Source organism: Danio rerio, chromosome 25, assembly GCF_052040795.2.
Source record: "Danio rerio strain M-AB ecotype USA chromosome 25, GRCz13ab, whole genome shotgun sequence".
NCBI classification, from domain to species: Eukaryota; Metazoa; Chordata; class Actinopteri; order Cypriniformes; family Danionidae; genus Danio; species Danio rerio.
The window spans coordinates 19,362,501-19,382,961 of record NC_141045.1 but is presented as its reverse complement, the minus strand read 5'-3'; the positions used below and the strand labels follow the sequence as shown (position 1 = coordinate 19,382,961).

Genomic DNA, 20,461 nt, shown 5'->3' with positions numbered 1-20,461 from the left:
ATAATGTAAATGTGATATTGGGAGTTTGTTTAATAGACAATCTATAAACAGGAGTTTGTATAATAGATGTGATAATGAAGATGTATTTGACTACAATTGTTTTTATTACTTTAAATATCTGAACTGTTTTGCTAAATTATTATTTATCTGTTGCCAAATGTATTAATAAAAATACTGTTTGTATTAAAGTCACCAGAAAAGAACATAATACAATATGATTATATATATGAGTTTATTTAAAATAAATATTTTTACCTAAATTGCTACATATGAAGTTAGCAAATGTCATAGGCAAAGTTGTTGTTGTTTTTTGTAATGAGCACTTTCATAACTATAACAAAATAAAACCTATGAACTGTGAATTGAAGGTGATACATGCTGTGCTTCCACATCGAAACCTTTTCGAATGAATTGTGAGAGGAAACATTTCTCTGTGCCTCAGAAATCCAAAAACAACTATGAACTTTGTGCTGTAGATATTAAAAACAGACACTGACTTCTGCATGCTATATCAGTCTACTATTGGGTATTAAATCATTTTTAAGTTTTTACAAACAGGAAATCATGCTCAATTTTTGTATGATTATGTATTTGAAAACAATTCAGATGAGACTGACATTTATTGGCTTTAATTATACAGTTTAATTCAATTATGTGTTTGAATTGTAACTTAAAGAGTGATTGACTTTTTTTTAAATAGTGATTGTTAGAATATTCCAAGTATGCATATTGCTTCCTTACATTAAAATGTTCAGAATATTAAAGCTAATGCCTAGAGCAAAATTCAAGTTTGGAAAGAATCTAGTTCATATTTACATATGAATATGGGCTTTTGGTGTCTACTAGTCTTACCTTCAAGTAACACTTCTTAACTAGTGGGTAACTTTATTAAGAATTACATTCTCCCTTACTAGCTAGTTTTAGCCCGAATACTGCTGTAGATGTCACTGTTTACCTCAGTGTTGGCAGACGTCTGTCAGATTCGACTATACATGTCACACAAACTAGAGATACGGACACATTTGAGCTGCATGTTAAATGAAATATAAGGTTAGTATGAAACTAAAAAATGCATGTGAGGATGAAACGGAGGGTATTATTTTAATGTTACACAGTATTCCCTGTTAACAAAAACTTTGACCGGTCAGCTGCGCTTCCATTATAATAACAGAATTAAAATAAATGATTCGTTTGCGTCAAGACGTTTGGATAAATCGTGTGTAATGTAAGGTAAACGTTTTCCAGAACAATCACTAATGATTTGTGTAACGCCTCAGGGTGAAAAAAAGCACCGCGCAGCAGATAGCCTACTTTACAACAAAACATATCGCAAACTAGTTGCAGTCTGGACGAGCCGTAAACAAGCGACTAAATTCTGCGAAAATAAGCAGGAAAACATATCCATTAAATAAATCTCGGTTGGATCGTTTAGATGGTGATTGTGAAATCGATTGAGTGAGACACAGGGCAGTAGACTGAGAGAAACTGAGGTGGGCGGGTGTGCGCTCGAGTCACGATAAAAAGGCTTTGCTCTTGGGAAAAAACTCTTGATTCTTTCCGCAGCCTTCCGTTCTCCATCGTGCGGCATGAAGCGTCTACCTGGATACTTACCATCATTACGCAAATTTAGGTGACTTTCTTTCCCTCCCGACTTGGATTCTACTTTATGATGATTTTGGATATGTACCTTTGGGATGAAGAGAACCCTTTCCCTGCCCGCAGAAGTAAGATAAAATAGGGTTTCGCTGACATTGGAGTTACTCCTCTCGTTCCATATGAAGAAGTCAAACGTAAGTGAATGGCTTTTGCTTCAACGCGACTCATTTATTGTGAGTCACATGCGACTTGCATTTGTTTGTCACTGTATTGTGCGTGCAGTAAAGCACTGTTTGAAGACGGGAGGGAATATAGCTAGTGTGTTTTATATTACAAAAAAGCGTTTTGCTTGATGCATAGTTTGTCATTTTTGGGCGCGTAATGCGCACGAAAACGAATTGTGCGCACTTAATTGGGCTAGAGCGGGTTGCCTATTTGGAAGTAGCAGCAGAATGGTTTATTTTTGTATTAAATTGACTTGTCGTTAAGTACCACAAACACGCTTTCTCATCCCGCACAGGCGAGCGTCGTTATAATAATGTTTGTTTCCATTCCAGAGATCTTGTCAGAATCACTTTCACTGTAGGTTTCTCACTGAATTTTGGTGGAAATTGAGCAAAAGTGTAAACGATCGATGCAACTTTCTTAAAACAATTACCACAGACATTATACTCAATAAAACCTTTTTTTTGTTGTTGAATAAAATGAGTTTACAATGGTCTAAAAATGTTCGACGTGAAATGTTTCATTTTGTTGACGGAGCGTTCATTTTGAGCATAGTGTATTCGTGATAGTCATGAAAATTCAAACTTAATCATGTGTCGGAAGATATGAAGTCTTTGAAAAAGGAGATAACAGTATATAACACTGATATAAAACAACACGACCTCTGGACTTTTACGCAGGTGCTTAACCCAAAAGAAAATCTACATGCAGCTATATTTTGTGAGAACAAGATTTCCTGATACATTCCTCCCTGTCTTGGACATGTTGTACAACGGGAAATAAGCCAGTGGAAATGGTTTTCATTGACTGGGGGTGGGAGTATTTACTCAAAATGCATCAATAACGCTTCCCCTCTTTGCTTTTTTAGTGAATGTACACTTTCTTGCCGCTTGTTTTTTTTTTTTTTGTATACTGTAAATTAAGATTCACCTTAAGAGGCAAAAGATATTTGACATGTTCTGAGATATTTTTACTGTTAGTTAAAGAAGACTTAGTCCATGATGTATGAAGAGCAGATTCACCTTGCACCTTTTTTGCTCAATTGGGAATGTTTGTTTCTTGGGAGTACGGCAGCTTTACTATGATAAATTGACATGTGGTCTCTAGGGTTTTACTGAGATGTAGGGTTTTTGAAGACTTCATTTGTCCTTTTGGTGCATTTTTGCCCTTTATTGATGTATAGTAAAGGAGAAACAGAACATGAAGGGAGTGAAAGGGAACACGGCCGAGGCTGGAATTGAACCCTGCTCTCCCATGGGCATGATAGATCAAAATGTTAGTGCATCCACACCAACAGCAAGGCTGCAATTTCAGTAAAGTAATTCACATGCAGTGTTTTTACCTGTCAGTATATTTAATTTAATTCCTTTATCGTTGCCTTTTTATTTGTAACTACACAAAGCCAAGGCTGGACTTGAACCATGGTCTCCCATGAGCATGTCACCGTAAAATGACCACTAGACTACCACTTCAGAAAAAATTATTTATATTCTGTGTCAGCAGTTTTGACCTGCATTTCCTTTTTCACACACACACAAAAGTTAATCATTAGCACATGCACACTAGTAAACCTGCTTATACTCTTCTCGTGACAGTTTTGATTTTATTTATTCTTTTAAAAGCATGACAGTTTTGATTTCTGATCAGGCCTGCTTTATTTAAATGTGTGGTTATTGTGTATGTGGAAGCCATTTTTTATACAGCTCAGGGATCGTTATTCTCTTGATACAGTTAAGAGACCAAACCTAGTACGTTAATGATCATTGAATTATTGTAGTTTCTTGCCATCAGTCGTGGCATACATCAACCCCTTTGCCAAAACTGATGCTCAATTATGTGAAACATCTAGCATGAAAGCAAACACCTTCGACCGTATGCCAAGCCCAAAGGCAAAAATAAGTTAGTGACAGTTTGCAATGTGACTATGAGGAAGTTTGCTATGGATGGAAAAATGAGCAAGTAGGTGAAAAATTGGTTATTTTGCAATAATGAATTTCCTCTTCAAAAGTAACTAACACCAGATTTCTGTCTGGTATGTTCTCCACACACATCCACATGAAGAGCTTCCTGGAAAACTCAATTTGTGGAAAAGTTGTGAAACGTGCAGATAACATTTTTTTTACAGACTTTATTTAATGTGCAAAAATGATATGCACATTTGGACATGTAAAATTATGGATTTCTTCCACCTCAACTTTTACACATGACAGTTTTCTGACAAAACTTATGTACTATAGACCACAACAGTAATCCCATTCACAACATTCAAAACTGGTTTTAATGATAACAAATCTTTCAACACATCTAGCTTGAACTACAATATTAAGCAATGGTATCTGCTTGTGCATGAGTCATAAGTACATTTTTTAATAAAGTAACCCACTTTCTCAAAGTACTTTCTCTAAGTGAGGTTGTTACTGTGTATATATACTGTAAAAAGTATTATTTTGGTAATAACCCAGCTTCATATTACACAGCATTACTTTATTAAATAAAACTGTAATGCATTCTGATAAGAAAATATATATGAAAATATTTGTTATGTAAATTATACAGTAAGACGATATATGAGAAAATATCTGAACCAAAGTCACCAAAAAGGAAGTAGTTGTTTGTATAAAGCAGAAAGCCACAATCTTTTTTTCTTATTATTATTACTTTCTAAACCAACATCACTTTTACAAAAGACACTGATGACAAATAATAGTATACTGATCTGCAAATCTGGAGTTCGTAGTGGATTGGTGCTGGATTTCGTGACATATGCCTGTTATTTTTTCCTGTTTGGACTGTAGATGAATGATAGTGTGTTGTTGTGTCTACAGTTGAGAAAGTTTATGATCCGTAAATCTGATTTTGTCATATCAGATAATTCAACTTGTGCTGTAAAGATGAGTGGCAAATGGGAACAATGAGCAGAAGTCCACTAAATCGGCACTAAATCCATTACCCAGTAATTTAAACACACGAGTTGAATCAATGTTAGTACGTTAATAAGTTATTACATAAATATGTGGTTTGAAATAAATCTAACATGGCTTTATGGAGATAAAGTGCAGGAAATGCCAAGAATAAGGAAGAAAAAACTGTGTTGAGAGTTTAACTTTAAACATTAAGTTCCATTAAGCTCTTTCACTTTGTTTCCATATCCTTTTAGTGCTTACATGGCATTTGACATTCACCTGGCTTCAACATTGGCTAAGCCCAGTCCAAATAAAAAGGTTTTCAATAGCGGGTGGCCATTTACAATAAAGTCTGAAACCTTATCCCTGTTTTGAAACCGCTTAATTGCATAATGCACTCAGCGAATGATAGAAATGAAATCACTTTTCAAAATAAATCTCTTGCTTTCATTGGCACACTTTGCATGTCCAAAAAATTAAATGTATAATATGATCCCAATTAGTTCTCTATTATTTCTGTATTAAATGTTCCAGTTTGGCTGTTGTTTCACAGCACTTGCTCCAGGTAGCTTTTCAGTGCCTGGCTCAATTAATGATTAAAACGAGTCATTCTGCTGTAATACAGTTGTATTGTTTTTGTCTCCCAGTGCTGATATTCTCAGCATGCTCCTCAAACATTGGGTGGGTTCCATTAGCATATCTACTTTTCTCAGTTGTTCCTGAATGAGGCCTCCCTCCAAGGACGGCTATTGCTCAGTCTATTATTTCTGTTCCCACCCAGCCCCTTTAAATTAGCTATCAAATAGCCAGATCACATTTCATTGGACTCCTGTGGCTTGTTGCCCTCTATTTAAACACTCATCAGAGGACATCGCGGTGCAATTGGTGTTGCTCCAGCTAGTATTAACACACTACATCTTTTCCCATTGTTTCATCTGGTCTGAGATGTGTAGCGAAGCCCAATTGCTTTGACGTTACTGACTAAAACCATTAAAGAAATAATCATTACAAGCCACAGAAATGTAGAGTCATGGTTGGTGAGGAAGAATTTGACATTCTTTTATCTAGGCAACATGAGAAAGCGTATATATTCTTTGGGACATGTGATAGCATCTTTAGCTAGTGTTTATTTGGTTAGGCAGGGGTTTGTAAAGTGCACCTGAATGGACACGAGCAGACTGAGTGCAATTAGCGGAGGCAAATTCGATTTGAGTAGTTTTTGAGTGGATACTGGTCGCTGGCTATTCAACAGAGGCTGAGACGATTATGCTAGTTTTCCGGACGCTGATGTTTGTCCTCTTGTTTCTTTGGCCTGTGAAAGTAGATCACATGGCTTCACAAAGCTGCCTTCCGGACACACATCTGGTCACTTTTTTAATCAAAACTAAGAGACTGTGTTGTTTATCTCACTTTAAGCCTTTGCCTTGTAGTATAAAGAGATAGCATGTGTTTCATTGCGAATATGTGGCTAGCTAACATTAGAACGACTCTGTCTGTTTAATCCGGGCACTGTATTAGAGGGATTCTGCCTGTATTTGAAGTGTTAGACTTATGTAGGCCATGAAATATGTAAGTAATAACTGTGAAAAGATAAAAAGAATGGAGATCAATGGTGACTAGACTTTTTTTTTTTGGCACCGTGTGTTACACTACTGGGCTCTGTTCTCGCTAATAAGATTATGTAGTGAATGGTACATTGTTCACTGTATGTCTTTCTGGGGAGATTGCAAAGTTAATAAAAGCTAGTGATCAAAGTGTCTGGTCAGCATGATTCTGGTAACTGTCCTATTCTCTAGCCGAACAAGTTACTTCTTAACGTGATGTTCAAAAAGAAGGGTTGAATTGTTGTTGTTGTTGTCTATTTTTCTTCTGCCAGCTCATGGTCAGCTGTAATGAGATATTGTTCTGCTTTACATCTCCTTTGTCTGGCTAAATGAAAGTGACCTCCCTCATTTGGTTCTGTTGTAACAAGCTAACACTTTCAAGATTTCTTTGTATTTATAATTCAGTGTCTGGACTATGTCTTTCCAAAGCCTGCTTTTTGAAGTGCAAAAGTTATAATTGTGAGATATAAAGTCAAGTTGTGGTGTATAAGTTTAAAATTATAAGGAAAAATGTAGCAATTAGCCTATATACAGTCACACGCAAAATGTGACAGTGCCAGTGTGACTTTACATCCTGCAGTGTGACTCTGTATGTCATAGTTGCAACTGTTTCCCCTCATATTTGCAATTTTTTATCTCACAATGTGACTTTATGTCCTCTTTTCCTCTATATATCACATTTCAGCTTTGGCTTTGTATATCACATTTCAGTAGAATTTCATCTTTAGTCCTTTAATGCAACTTTATATCTCACAAATTGACTGTAGTTATGAGAAGCAGCTATGAGGTTAAAAAGTCAAGTTGCATGATAGTGCAGTTATGAGGAAGAAACTTACAGTTGCTGTAGTCAGATGTTAGACATAACGTCACAACAACAAAAAAACGTCGCATTTGCAAGATATAACGTGATGATTCTAGACATAAAGTCGACATTAGAAGGAAAAAACGTTTGAGAGAGAGATAGGCAAAATATAACGTGATGATTCTAGACAAAGTCGACATCAAGAGGAAAAACGTTTGAGAGAGAGATAGTTAGTCATGAGAGACAAAGTATCATTTGCAAAATATCACAAAGTCAAATCACAGGATATAAATTTGTAATTTGGAAAACAATAAGATATATCAAGTCACTGCAGGATCTGAACACACAAAAAAGTCAAATTGTGAGAGTCACGGTACAGCATATAAAAACAAGGACGGACAAAACATTGAATTTGCTGAATTTACAATATATAGGGTGACATTGTGACTGTCACATTGTGACAATTACAAGAGTCAAAGCTGTAGTTACACCATAACAACAATTGAAATGACTACAAAGTAACATTGTGAGGTATAAAATCCCAATGGTGGACAACAAAGTTGTAGATGTTAGACAAATAAAATTAAAATTTTAGGTCAAATGAAAAACACTGACATAAGATACGATGTCAAACTTCTGAGAAACAATTGTAAGTATGAAATGTAAATTTAAGTTGCAGGAAAATATCACAATTACAAGGAAATGCATCTGTGAAACAAAATGCTGATAGAAATAGAATACGAATTTTGAGGAACAAAGTGGCAAAGGCTATATATACAGTTGGGTTTCATTAGCTATGTTTCCATCCACCTACTTTTATTTGCATTTTGCATATGTGCATTAAAAAAACGGTACATGGAAACGCCATAATGCGCATACATTTTGAAAATGTGCATAAAAAACGTATGCGCATAACCCAGTAAGGAGATAAGAAAAGATGCGCATAAACTATGGTGGAAACACTTTTACCGCACAAATTTTAGTATGCGCATTGAAAAAGGTCATGTGATTTTACTATAAGGGATCATATGATGATGAAAATGTGTGTAAATGGACAAACCAGCTGGCTGAGCACACTGTAAACCATCTGAAATGTTGTTTCGGTCATTCTTACCATTTAAGTATTAGTGTTGTTGTAGTATTAATGACCTCCAGAATCAAGAGCGTCTGTGCTCCACGTCTTCAAACCCCACTGCGCGTTTACTTTGTGTCAGGATTGCCTTCTGAGGCGCAAGTCATTTATTAGATAAAGAAAAGATTGACGCAGCTTCTCATACTGCAGTAAATTCAGTTTTTACTGTTAATATTTGGCACCAGATAATCAGCAAGTCACAATTTTGTTCGCTTTGAATCGTTGGATGGAAACGCTAATTTATTGTCACATCTTTTATGCGGTAATCCAGTTTTACGCATAAAGTTAATTTGCAATTTTGGATGGAAACATAGCTAGTGTGAGACATAAACACAACAAGAAACAAGGTTGCACTTGTGAGATCTGAGATCAAACTGTAGGATATAAAATTTGAATTACAAGAAACATTTTCATTGTTTCATTGTTTCCCATAATTGTGACTTCATATCTCACATTGTTTGAGAAGGAAAGTGCCAACTGTGAGATATAAAGTCATGCATATAATGTTACAATTTCAACCAAAAAGGTTCCAATCGTACATTTAGGGTGAAGTTGTAAGATATAAAGTCATATCAATAGCAAAAAAGTTGATAATGGGAGATATAAAACAAAACTGCATTAATGAAAAAAAATGAAATTGTCACATTGTGAGAAATAATGTCATAATTATGATAAATTTGTTTTAGCAAATGTGAAAAATAGTCATGTTGCAGGACATAGAATCAACAAATCTCTTAACAGTAATTTAAAATGTAATACATTTAGTAGCATGGCAAGACAATTATGAACAAAGTTGCAGTTTTGAAATAAAGTAAAAAAAATTGTGGGAAAATGTTTTGTTGTTGTTTTTACTTGAGCAGAAAATCGTATATGTACTGTTTAGGCAGAGTGAATAAATTTGTGTTCACACAGAGCCATTTTTATTAATATATTTAGGGAAATTATATTCTAACATTGCGTTCACCATTAAAGATATACGCTACAATTGGGCAAAATAGAGGACTGCATTTATAAGATGCCTACACTTTCATACACTTATAATGCCCAAAATGCCACCTACATAGGCAGCCTGTTCCAGTGGTTTTCTTGTTCAGTTGTTTTTGTCAGCAGTTGGCGATGCTTACACTCTGCTGATTTATTTCAGCACAAGTGAGATTGAATGGTTCACGTTCAAATAGGAGACAGACGAGCGATTGTTGTTGTATCCAAAGCGCTTGCTGAAATCGTAGTTCTTGGCTGTGAAGGCACTTTAAAGCCTTGGAGGAAGTGAAATAATGGACAATATAACCAATAAAACATCTGGACTTCCATGTGTTGTTTCAGTCACCAAAATTTTAACAACTCCTCATCTGCTTTCCCGACAAGCACAGGCTCTTTACAGTCTCCAGTGATGTTGTCTGATAGACTTATTGGAGATAAACGGCTTGTTTGAGTGTATACTCAATTCCAGATGCCATCATGTGTGCTAGCTTTGTTTAGTTTGAATCGCATACTGCAGTCCATTAATTCGAAGCATTTACATGTGGCCCTTGTTTATGGTCGGATTTATGGTATGGTGCAAATAAACATGCTCTATTTAACCAGGAAGAGATGGTTGAAAATGGGATATATTTTTTGTCTTTAAATGGAAACTCATGACCGTGGAAATGAAGTATGAAAGTATGGCAGTTTAACGTGACTTTGACTTAATAAAGTTATTGATGCCATGATGTAATCAAGGATAGTTGTTCCTAATGGCTGTAGGTAGGATCTATTTCCTGTCAACAGCTGATTCCTGAAAGCACATGGTTTTCCAGAAAAAAAAAAGTGGTAGCAGGAAATTGGAGATGGCTCCAACTGTCTGGCGTCCAGCGGGTTTTTTTTGGCAGTGTTTTATTAAGTATGCTGTGCATTCGTATTCTTATTTAAACATCAAAATAGCGTTTTTGCTCTTTGTCTAGCTGTCTCACTGTTTTCTTGAATGTCCTGCCACAAGCTTGCACAAGTTTACAACTTATTTAATTTTAAGTAACTCAACATTTATGTCACTATTGAGATAAGATGTCTGATGATTTTAATTTTGTACTATTTAGAGAAATTTTAACTGGACATTGCACAGCAGAATAGAGCTGAGTGCTACTTTGCTAAAAAACAATGTTAAAACAGCAACTAAATTAACTGTTATATTGCTACAACAGCCCAATTAAATGCTAATTTGATAAACAACTACACAGAATGCTAGTTTGTTGGAGAGCTAAACAGAATGTTTATTTAAAACAGCAGCTACTTTAGGCTGTTAGTTTGCTTTACCGTCAGCCAAATATAATACAAAGCAGAATGCCGGTTTGGTAAACACCAACAGCTAAATGAGTGCTAGTTTGCTAAACTCTCAGAAATAAATGTACACAAGCTGACACAGAGGTGGTACCTTTTCAAAAGGTACACATTTGTACTTAAAGAGTCCATATTGATACCTCAAAAGTATATATATTAGTACCTAAAAAAATTAAGAGGAACACTTTTGTACTTTTTAGGTACTAATATGTACCCTTGAGGTATTAATATGGACCTTTTACGTACAAATTTGTAGCTTTTAAAAAAAGTACCACCCCAGTGACAGCTCGCATACCTTTATTTCTGAGAGTGTAGAACAATCGTCTAAGAAATCGCTAATTTAGTAAATGAAGAAACTAATGTACTAAAAATAAACATGGATAATATAGTAAACCATAGTAAGCCCAAATGAATACTAACCATTTGTAATAAAACAATCTTTATACAAATGCTAATCATTGTAACAAAAAACATAATTACTACTTTTATTACTATTTTTCGATCGAAATTTATGCTCAATTTCGATTATCGAATCAAAAAATAGAATCGTCGATGCTGCCACGCCCCCATGTCAGCTTGGCTTGCCAAGCGGGAAAAAAGAGGCTTGTTGAAGTGCTTGTTAAACTGCAGACGCAGGAGACCCGTCGAAAGAACTTAAACCCTCTCCTCTTCCAATGAAGTCGTCGGTGTTTAAGCATTTTGGATTTCCAGTGAGTTATGTTGACAACGTTCGTGTTGTCGACAAAAAAAACAGTTTTGGAAGTTCTGTTATGTTCGTATTATGTACGGTTCGTCCGATAGACAACACCGGCATCGCGATCCTCCGCCCGCCCCCGTTGCAAATTCGCTCGCAAAAAGTACACACTTAGGCCCTGTTTACACTGTCTTTGTTTTTAAATGGCATTTTAGAACGACAACGATTTGACATCCACAGTGGCGTGTAGCATTTCTGAGCAGCCCTCCTTCCTCTCTGCCTCTGAAAATGCACATCACATGACCACACAGACACACATACAGCCTTGCGCTCGAGACAGCAGGTCCAGGCAGTCAGAGGACTGCTTCAATCTTTCACTCACTTGTACTTAGTCATTTTAGCGAACACCTCAGATACTGTTGGCTGGTTCCTGTTGGTTGTGCGTCTTTTTTACCGACGCCATTATAACGGCACAGATCACTGCCTATTCACGAGTTACGCAGAAAAAGTGATTGACAGGTGGTAATTATGTGTGTATCTTGCCTTTATTCATTTACTGTATGATTTGTTTATGGGTAAAACAAAGACCATTCAGGTCAGGTAGTTTAAACGGTAGGCTATAAATAATTAATTAGTCATTAATTAATTAATTATTCATAATCGAATCGAATCGTGCCTTTAGAATCGAAAATGTAATCGAATCGAGGATTTGGAGGATCGTGACACCCTTCATTTTTTAATAATACAGCCCTGGTTCATTTTAGTAGTATACTAAAGTTCAAATAGAATGCTGGTTGGGTTAATTGTGAAACATACTATAATTCCAGTGTGATTAAACAACAGCTACATAGAATGTTTGCTTACCAAAATGGCAGGTAAAAACCTGTTAGCTAAAATGAAGACTTATAGAATGTTGATTGCTAAATGACCACTGTACATATAAAGAGTTAGTTTTGCAAAATAGCATTTAAATAAAATGCTAGCAGTTAATTGCAAGGTTATATTTTTTACAGACCAAATGAATGATACAGCAGCAGCTGAAAAAAATGCTAGTTTGGTAAACAGTTTGCTAAATAATTCAATTACAGCTAAATGCAATGCTACTTTTGCAAAACAACATTTAAATAGAAAGCTAGTTTGTTTAAAAAAAGAACTGTTAAATAGATTATTAGTTTGAAAACAACAGCTAAATTGGTTAACATTATTGAATAGCCTGCACAGCCTTCGTGACGTCAACAGAAATGCAAAGTTGCTTTAGAGGACAGTTATTACATTTTGATGCACAATTGAATTTTGGTATAGAATACCAAAGCGAATCTTTCAAGATAAGGCTAGGGACATACATTAAGAAGTAAACAGTCTACATTGTACAATAGCTGTTGAATCATTTTGAATTTAAATCTGATCTAAGTCATGTGATTCAAAACCAGGCTAATTTGGGGAAAAATGTAATTACTGAGCATCAATTTAGTAAATGCGCAATTACATACACATGTCTTCATTCCCCTCTGTCTCTCTCATAGCAAAGCTGAAACTCTTTCCATCACTGGCCCGCTTCTCCCGACAAGGCTCATGCTTTGTTTGTCTGGGATCACCGTTGTAATCAGGGTTAAGAGCAAATCTGCCTCATGTTATGCAACAAGCTCAAATCGCAGGTCTGGGAAGAATGGAGCAAAAGCTTTAAGCCACCCTGGGACAACCCGCTTTAACGCGGCCAGGGAGAGAGGGAGTATTCTAGACAAAAAAAAACTCTTATTTATGATATTTAACCTGACCTGGTTGTTCTCAAAATAGCAATGAAAATATTTGCGCTTTGGCCTAAGAGGCCTATAAACAGTGAGATTACAAATTAGGACACACCATGATCCAGATCTGTGCTATTAAATGATTTAAAATATGATGGCCTGAAGTTGTACCTCTTGTTTTTCAGATTTGGATATGCACCTGTGTCCATTTATTGCTGTACATCACAGTTGCTGCCTATTCCATTGAAATAGGAAATCCCATTACAGATGACATCAAGAAGATTTCTTTGTTGGTAAGAGCCCCGGCAAATTTGGTCCGTCATAGTTCACTGCATTTTGACTTTCTAACTCACCATTTTGAGTAATAAACTTGCAATAGTTTAGTCTAAAATTTAAAGTAGAGGTTGACTTGCAATTGAGAGTTTTTAAGTCTGAGAAAAAGGAGCAGAACTGTGATCTTGTTATATTTTGCAGTTTTGAGTTTAAAATCACATTATAGATCTCACAATTGTGTTCATTTACAATTTTGGGAAAATATTGTCAGAATTAAACTCAAAATGAGAAATCAACATAAACATAAAAGTCAGACGTTTTCTCTTGCAATTCTGAGTTTACATATTTCAGTTCCCTGTGAACTGTAACATATAAAAAGCCTTTTTTTCCTGTTCTGGAAATAAGCTTCTCTACATTCTTATCTTCATAGTGCCTTGAGGTTTCTTTTTCCAGACTATTTCTTTGCAAGACAACAGTAAAGGCTGATTTATCAATACTCAAGGGAAAGGAGCTGAAATTTATTTCACGTGTGTTGGAATAAAAGCCGCAGACATATGGCCGAAAGTATGATAATAGAGTTATATACAAATGCTTTTCTTCAGACATGCTCTTTAGACTCGTCAAAAATAATCAGCTTGAAAAGAGTTTATCACTTTGTTTTGACATTTGTGTTGTTCAATGGTATTTGCTTTCCTTAAGGAAAATGTTTATGAATTATTTTGCCAAATCACTGTGCCTCACTTTTTGACGAAAGCCTGATAAGCAGTGATGTAAATCTTTTTAAGTAAATATGTTACATATGTTTGTGGCTTTCGTAGCTATACCTAAGAAAAGCAAATTATTTCCATGTTTACATTGTGGTTACCTAGTAGTATAACATTTGTGCTTTTTTTTTGATGTTCAAATGATCGTGCGGTTCAGTCTTTGGCACACTGGACTGGCTTTTTTATGATTTTCTTTTTCTGTGTCTCCGATTAGAAACAGAATATTCCAAAAGACTACAAGATTACAGTGCGTTATATACCTAAAGAAGTGGTGAGTGTTGTTATCCAGAGTTATTATTCAGATAATTGCTAACACGTTGATAACGCAGTAATGTCTTTATTTTCTTTCCTTCAAGAGTGGCATGTGCTGGGTGAAGCTAAATGTATTTCACTTGGAGGTGAGCTTAAAAGGCCTGGCGCAGAAGTTTGGGAACATATCCTCCAATAAAGATAATATAGGCACTTTCGTCCAAATACTGCAAGATATGCGGTATCACATTGGACCTGGTTTGGTAAGTTGAGCGGGAGCATTTAAATTGTACAGTAGTGAATTCAGAAATCTTGTCTTGTGTTTGATTATGTAGATTTTTCAAGAATGATTATTATAAAGTTTTAAAATGTACAGAATTTGTGATTTGGTTGGGCTTTTTTATTTCCTGTTTAATTATTCAAGTCTTTTCAAAATGTGTTTGAAAAACAGTACTAAAAAACAAAATCTTTGTTTTCTTAAGGGTAATCACATTGCTTTTAGTTATTAATGTGAGGTAAAACAGTCAACGGTATTTGTACAATTGTTTTCTGTCTTAGTCTAAAATAATTTCTGTAAAATAACTATTTTTTATTAAACTTTTTATTAACATATTTCATATATCAATATTTGTTTCTGGTGTTATATTAAAGTAAAATAAAATTAGCAAAATTAGTCAAAGGTTTGACAGTTAAGATAACAATAAACATCTATTTTGTATTGATTTTAGAGAGCATTATTCAATATGATTTATTATAGTTTTACAGTTATTTGTTTATTATTTAAATGGAAGATCTATGTCAAATAAATAAACTAGTATCTTGACAACATTGCAACAAATGAACTGCTTGTAAATCATCTTTTTTTCTGTACCTTCAGGAGGATTCAATGCTTGACTTTGAGTGTCACTATGTAGAGGAGATGTGGCTTACGGCGAAGTATTTTGAATTTTTGGAGGATTTTTTCAACACTGCCAATTCATCAAGAGATGCTGAGGACTGCGAGCCACCGCCATGTCCCACATCCACAAAAACAACAATAACAACAACTACAACAGCGTCGACAACATCAGCGCAACATAGTACAAATGGTGAGTCTTAGTTTACACAAAAATATACATTAGCTGTTCGTTTACTCACCCTCTGGCCATCGAAGATGTGTCGTTTTTAAAAAAAGATTATCATTAAAGAAAATGTTTTGCTGAAACCGTGGTTCTTGGTAATATCATAAAATGGTTGTTAAAGGCAATTTGAGAGTCAAAAAATAACCTGGCAACTTGTTTACAACATTATTACTTTTCACATTTTTCTTTCCATAAGACCTCAATATATAGTTATGAAGTCCTCTTATCTGATGACTTGCATTTTATCACCAGGGACCACAGAGGCCCAAAGAAAAGGCCTTTAATGTTCCACCAAAGGAGAAAAGTCACGTACATCTTGAATGGTCTGAGGCTGAGTAAATTGACAGCACATTTCACGTCTGGGTGAACTATCCTTCTAAAGGCCTCTGTTGGAAGGCATGGTCTGCACATTGCAGAGTGTTGCCTGTGACGTGTGTAATGAAGCTATTGAGAAACCGCAGAATGTAGTTTGTGGAAGGCCGCCCATTTGCAACTGAGGTTTTCGATGTTAACACCCGCTTTTAAATCATATCTCTTGTGGCAGCTTTGGTTGCAATTTTGCGCATGTTTTGTGTTCATGTGTGGGTGTGTGTGTGTGTGGGTTCCACGCCTTTTCAAACGAAGCCGCTGGACAAAACAAGAGAGGCAACATGTTTTTGTCAACTCTATTATGACAGAGTCTCAGCTGAGTTTCAAAACCCAGAGATGCTCCCTAGTGAGCGGCTTGAAAGGGAGGACAGAATCGAAGTCCAATTGTCACCATGTTGATTACAGAGCAATCTTCAGATCTTCCCAAGCGCAAGCTCTTTCTTTCTAAAAGCGGACAGATCAGATCTTTCATGGGGACGGGGAGAAAAGGAGATTGTGTCCGACTTTTTAAGCGTCTAACAATGAACGGTTTCTATCTGAGACTTTTAATGCTTCTCTGTTTCTGGCTTTCTCTAGAGAAACGAAACGGTTTGCCTGATGACCCCGAAAAAGGTAAGATATCACATAAATGTCTTCAATCATCACTACTGTATGCATCCAAGGGATAGTCGATCCAAAAAGAAGAGAAAAAAATTATAATTTATTCACCCTCATATCTTTTCTGGAACACAAGAAAAAGACACTGCTGTTTTCCATACAATTAAATTGAGGAGGGAATAAGGCCGCCAAGCTTCAAAAATCCAGTAGGTTTGTGCAACAAACAGATGGAAATTTAAGGCATGTGTTGATAGAAAATAGGTTTTAGGTCAAGACATTTCATGTCAGGTCGGAGGAAGAGTATTATCGGTGCTTGTTTTTACATTTTTAACGCCTGACAGCCTCAATTTCCATTAATGTTGATTGTATGAAAAACAAATTGTGTGATCAATCTTCAGAATTCCTCTTTTTGTGTTCCATTAAAGAGTCAAGAAGTTCAGATCATTTTATTTGAACTCCTTTAAACACATATCTGAAGAAGACTATACAAACACTAGAGGAAAACAGGAACGACATTTAGAATTTATAGTATTTTATTTCTTTTTGGTGATCTACTTCTTCTGCATTTACACTTATAATGTTAAATTTGTTATTGTTTATCGAATATTATATATATATATATATATATATATATATATATATATATATATATATATATATATATATATATATATAATTGATGGGCTCAGAAAAAAAAGTTTGGTTCTCTTGTCACGGTTTGATACGTGTGTGTATCAAAAAAAAACAAAAAACGTGTTTGTTTGTTCTTTAGTCATTGACAAGAAAGCAAGTGTTTGGAGCTTTTTGATGCTTCCATCACAGTTTAACTTTGTTAATTTTTCCAGAGTTTACAGCGTCTCTTTCACAGTTAATGCTGCATACTCGCATACTTCAAGTTATATCAGTTTAAAGATTCCAGTGCAAAATATGACAGAAACTCAATACTTGCATACATTTTTTTTCAACATGTCAAATGACAACTGCCACATTTAACACACTGTCGTCATTACCATTCATCAACAGCAAAAGCAATTAAAACTTTAAGATTGAAATAATAACCCTCGGCCTTGAGAGTAACTTTTTATTTAAATACTGTAAACTGTAGATTATAAGGCTATTTATTTTATGCTGATGTGTGGCATTTCTAAGGGTATTTAAGTGTTATATATTTTTTATATTATGAAAAAAAAATCAAACCGTAAACGGTGACAACAGAACCATTACATGATCTGAACAGCCAATTTTGGGGCCATCCCACTCCTTTTATATACGTACAACCCACAAATCAAAAGTTGGGACAGTATGGAAAATGCTTATAAAAAAAAGAATGTAGGGATTTCCAAATTTACTTTGACTTGTTGTATTTCATTGTAGACAATTGTGTTCCTCATGATTTTTTTTTTCTAAAATAAACACATATTCCAATTTTGGTAATGGCAACAAATTTCCGAAAAAGTTTGGACAGGAGCAACTATACGCATATATAAGCAGGTGTGTTTTATCAGAATTGGAGCTAAACTGTGCAGGACATCAGCCCTCCAGGACCGAGTTAACCCACCCTTGGTCTAGTCCTTTAGGAGCAAAGATGGGCAGAGGATCGCCAATACATGAGAAAATTATTGAAATGTTTAAAAACAATGTTCCTCAAAGAAACAACCTTCAACAGTTGCATAACATAATAAAAATATTCACGGAATCTGGAGGAATTTCAGTTCATAAAGGAAAAGGGCACAAGCCTGGGCTGAACCATTATGATCTCTGATTCCTCAGGCGGCACTGTATCAACAATCGTTATTCATTTAAAGCAATATCACCGCATGGGCTCAGGACTTCTTTGGCAAACCTTGGTCAAGTATCCCAATACGTAGCTACATCCACAACTTACGGCTGGGCGATTTTTTCGATTAATTCGAATTTACGTTTTGACAACGATTTAATTTTTATATTAAATCGAGAAATCACGATTTAATTTTTATATTAAATCGAGAAATCACGATTAAATTTTTTTTTTTAATACATTATAATGGCACCAATGCGCTTTGGTTCACTGTCTGTATGAAGCAGGTCGCTCACCAGAAGCGCCGCTCGGCATCGCGCCACGCAGCACCACGAAGTGCCATGGATTTTAGAATTCTAAACAGGTTTCTATACACACACCGGCGGCGCCCAGCCACGATTCAGGACGCAGTTCATATTTCAGCCGCGCCACAGAGCGCCATCTGATTAGTTTCATGTTATAAATCATGCGAATGTGCGCGTCTTGTGTGTGATACTTTTAACTGTCATGTGCATGCCGTGTATTCCTGCAACTGCAATATTTACACATATATTTTTATTCAAATCTTCTGCAACGCTATTTAACTTGTGAATTTGTTTTACATTTATTTACACCTTGTTGACGAATTTATGTATGACAAGGCTTTTAAAAATACAATGTTCCTTAACCAGATGTTTTTTTAAGTTACTCATGAAGAGAATGTTACTTCAGTCATATTGTTGTAATGTTTGTTACACAATAAAAAATAAAAAAAATTGAAATTGGGAATCGGTCAAACTTTATAAAAAACCTTAATTTTAAATTTTTTTTTGCCAAATCGCCCAGCCCTACCACAACTGCTAGTTAAAACTGTACTCTGCCAAAAGGAAGCTCTATGTTAACAGTGTCAAAAAGCGCTGTCAACTTCTTCGGGCTCGAAGACACCAGGAATGGTCCATTACACAGTGGAAACAAGTACTGTGGTCAGATGAATCAGGATTTTAGGTATATTTTTAGGAGAAAGCAACGGCATGTGCTCCAGACCAAATAGGAAAAGGACCATATAGACTGTTACCAACAACAATTCCGATACTCAGGGTCTGTCGTGGTATGGGGTTGTGTCAGTGCTCTTGGCAAAGTTAACTTGCACTTCTGTGATGGCCCCAATAATACTGAAAAGTTAAAGTTTTTGGAGCTCAATTTCCTGCAGTCTTTTCTAAGGACGCCCATGCATATTTCAACAAGACAATGCAAAACCACATTCTGCACATAATACAAATCGCTGGCTATGGAGGAAGAGGATACATGTACTTGGACTGGCCTGCCTGCAGTTCTGACCTGTTTCCAATTGAGACAAAAAGCACAAAATGTGACACGAAGATCCAATACTGTTGCCTACCTCAAGACTTGCTGGCAGGAAGAATAGGACAAAATTACATCTGAAACACTTCATCACTTGGTGTCTTCATTCCCTAAGTATCTTTTAAGTGTTACATAAAAATCATGAGGAACATATTAAATATTATATATATATATATATATATATATATATATGTGTGTGTGTGTGTGTGTGTGTTACAATTTTTAAGAGGAAAGGTTTGATTTTATTAGTTTGCAATTCCATTAATGTTCTTGTGAAAAACACGGTTCAGCTCTGCAGGTTTAGTGCTCAACTGATTTATTCGGAGTATCTCTGTGGTTCAAAGGTTAACTTGCTGTCTGTTTAACCACTGTTAAACAAGTGTGTCTTTGCAAACTAACAAAACCAGTCTTGTTTATCTGCAGGGGCATTTCTTTCAAAAGTTTTGGAGAGTAATCTCATGTGGCTCCTCACCATCCCGTTTGCAATCGCAGTGGTGGTTTTGCTGGTCTGGAAGGTACGTATTATAAAATACCACTCTTAAAATAACACTGTTTTCATTTCCAGTTCTAATTTGTGCTTTTATGATGCAGATTAAGTCCAGAAGAAACACCCCCCAAACTGACCGGAGTCCAGAAGAAGGTCCCGCTCTGTTCTCAGGAGAGGAAGCCAATATATCGCCATTAGATGTGGGGATATCTGAAAAGTAATGTCCATTTTTAATGCACTTGTTAAATCTTCATAAATTTGCTAATTTTTTTACACATCAGTGCTGGGTAGATTACATGCAAATTGTAATCTGTTATGTATTACCCGGGATGTGCAAGATTAATTCATTTAAATCACAGGTGTCAAACTCAGTTCCAAAAGGGCCGCAGCTCTGCACAGTTTAGTTCCAACCCTAATTAAACACACCTGATCAAACTAATTGAGTCCTTCAGGCTTGCTTAATACCTAC

At 35.6% G+C, this 20,461-nt stretch overlaps 1 protein-coding gene and 1 long non-coding RNA gene across 9 annotated transcripts in view; one reads left to right on the top strand and one right to left on the bottom strand.

Moving 5' to 3' along the window:
• The window catches only part of LOC147837669 (uncharacterized), a 138,528-nt gene that overhangs the window by 103,738 nt on the left and 14,329 nt on the right, over positions 1–20,461 (bottom strand). Inside the window, exon 3 of one of the 6 annotated variants that reach the window (XR_015526429.1) lies at positions 20,068–20,202. The exons of the other annotated variants lie outside the window; for them this stretch is intronic. This is a non-coding gene — a long non-coding RNA (uncharacterized LOC147837669). Of the gene's footprint in view, positions 1–20,067; positions 20,203–20,461 lie in introns of those variants that run through there. 6 annotated transcript variants of the gene reach the window in all.
• kitlga (kit ligand a) overlaps positions 1,547–20,461 on the top strand; it is a 23,688-nt gene continuing 4,773 nt past the window's right edge. The window contains exons 1-8 of one of the 3 annotated variants that reach the window (XR_015525735.1): positions 1,547–1,790; positions 13,200–13,307; positions 14,266–14,322; positions 14,408–14,563; positions 15,178–15,388; positions 15,674–16,402; positions 19,929–20,020; positions 20,097–20,209. Coding sequence is in view for 2 of the 3 variants with exons in the window: in XM_087310750.1 (XP_087166876.1) it covers positions 1,776–1,790; positions 13,200–13,307; positions 14,266–14,322; positions 14,408–14,563; positions 15,178–15,388; positions 16,367–16,402; positions 19,929–20,020; positions 20,097–20,209 (788 nt within the window). In the remaining variant the exon portion in view is untranslated. 3 annotated transcript variants of the gene reach the window in all.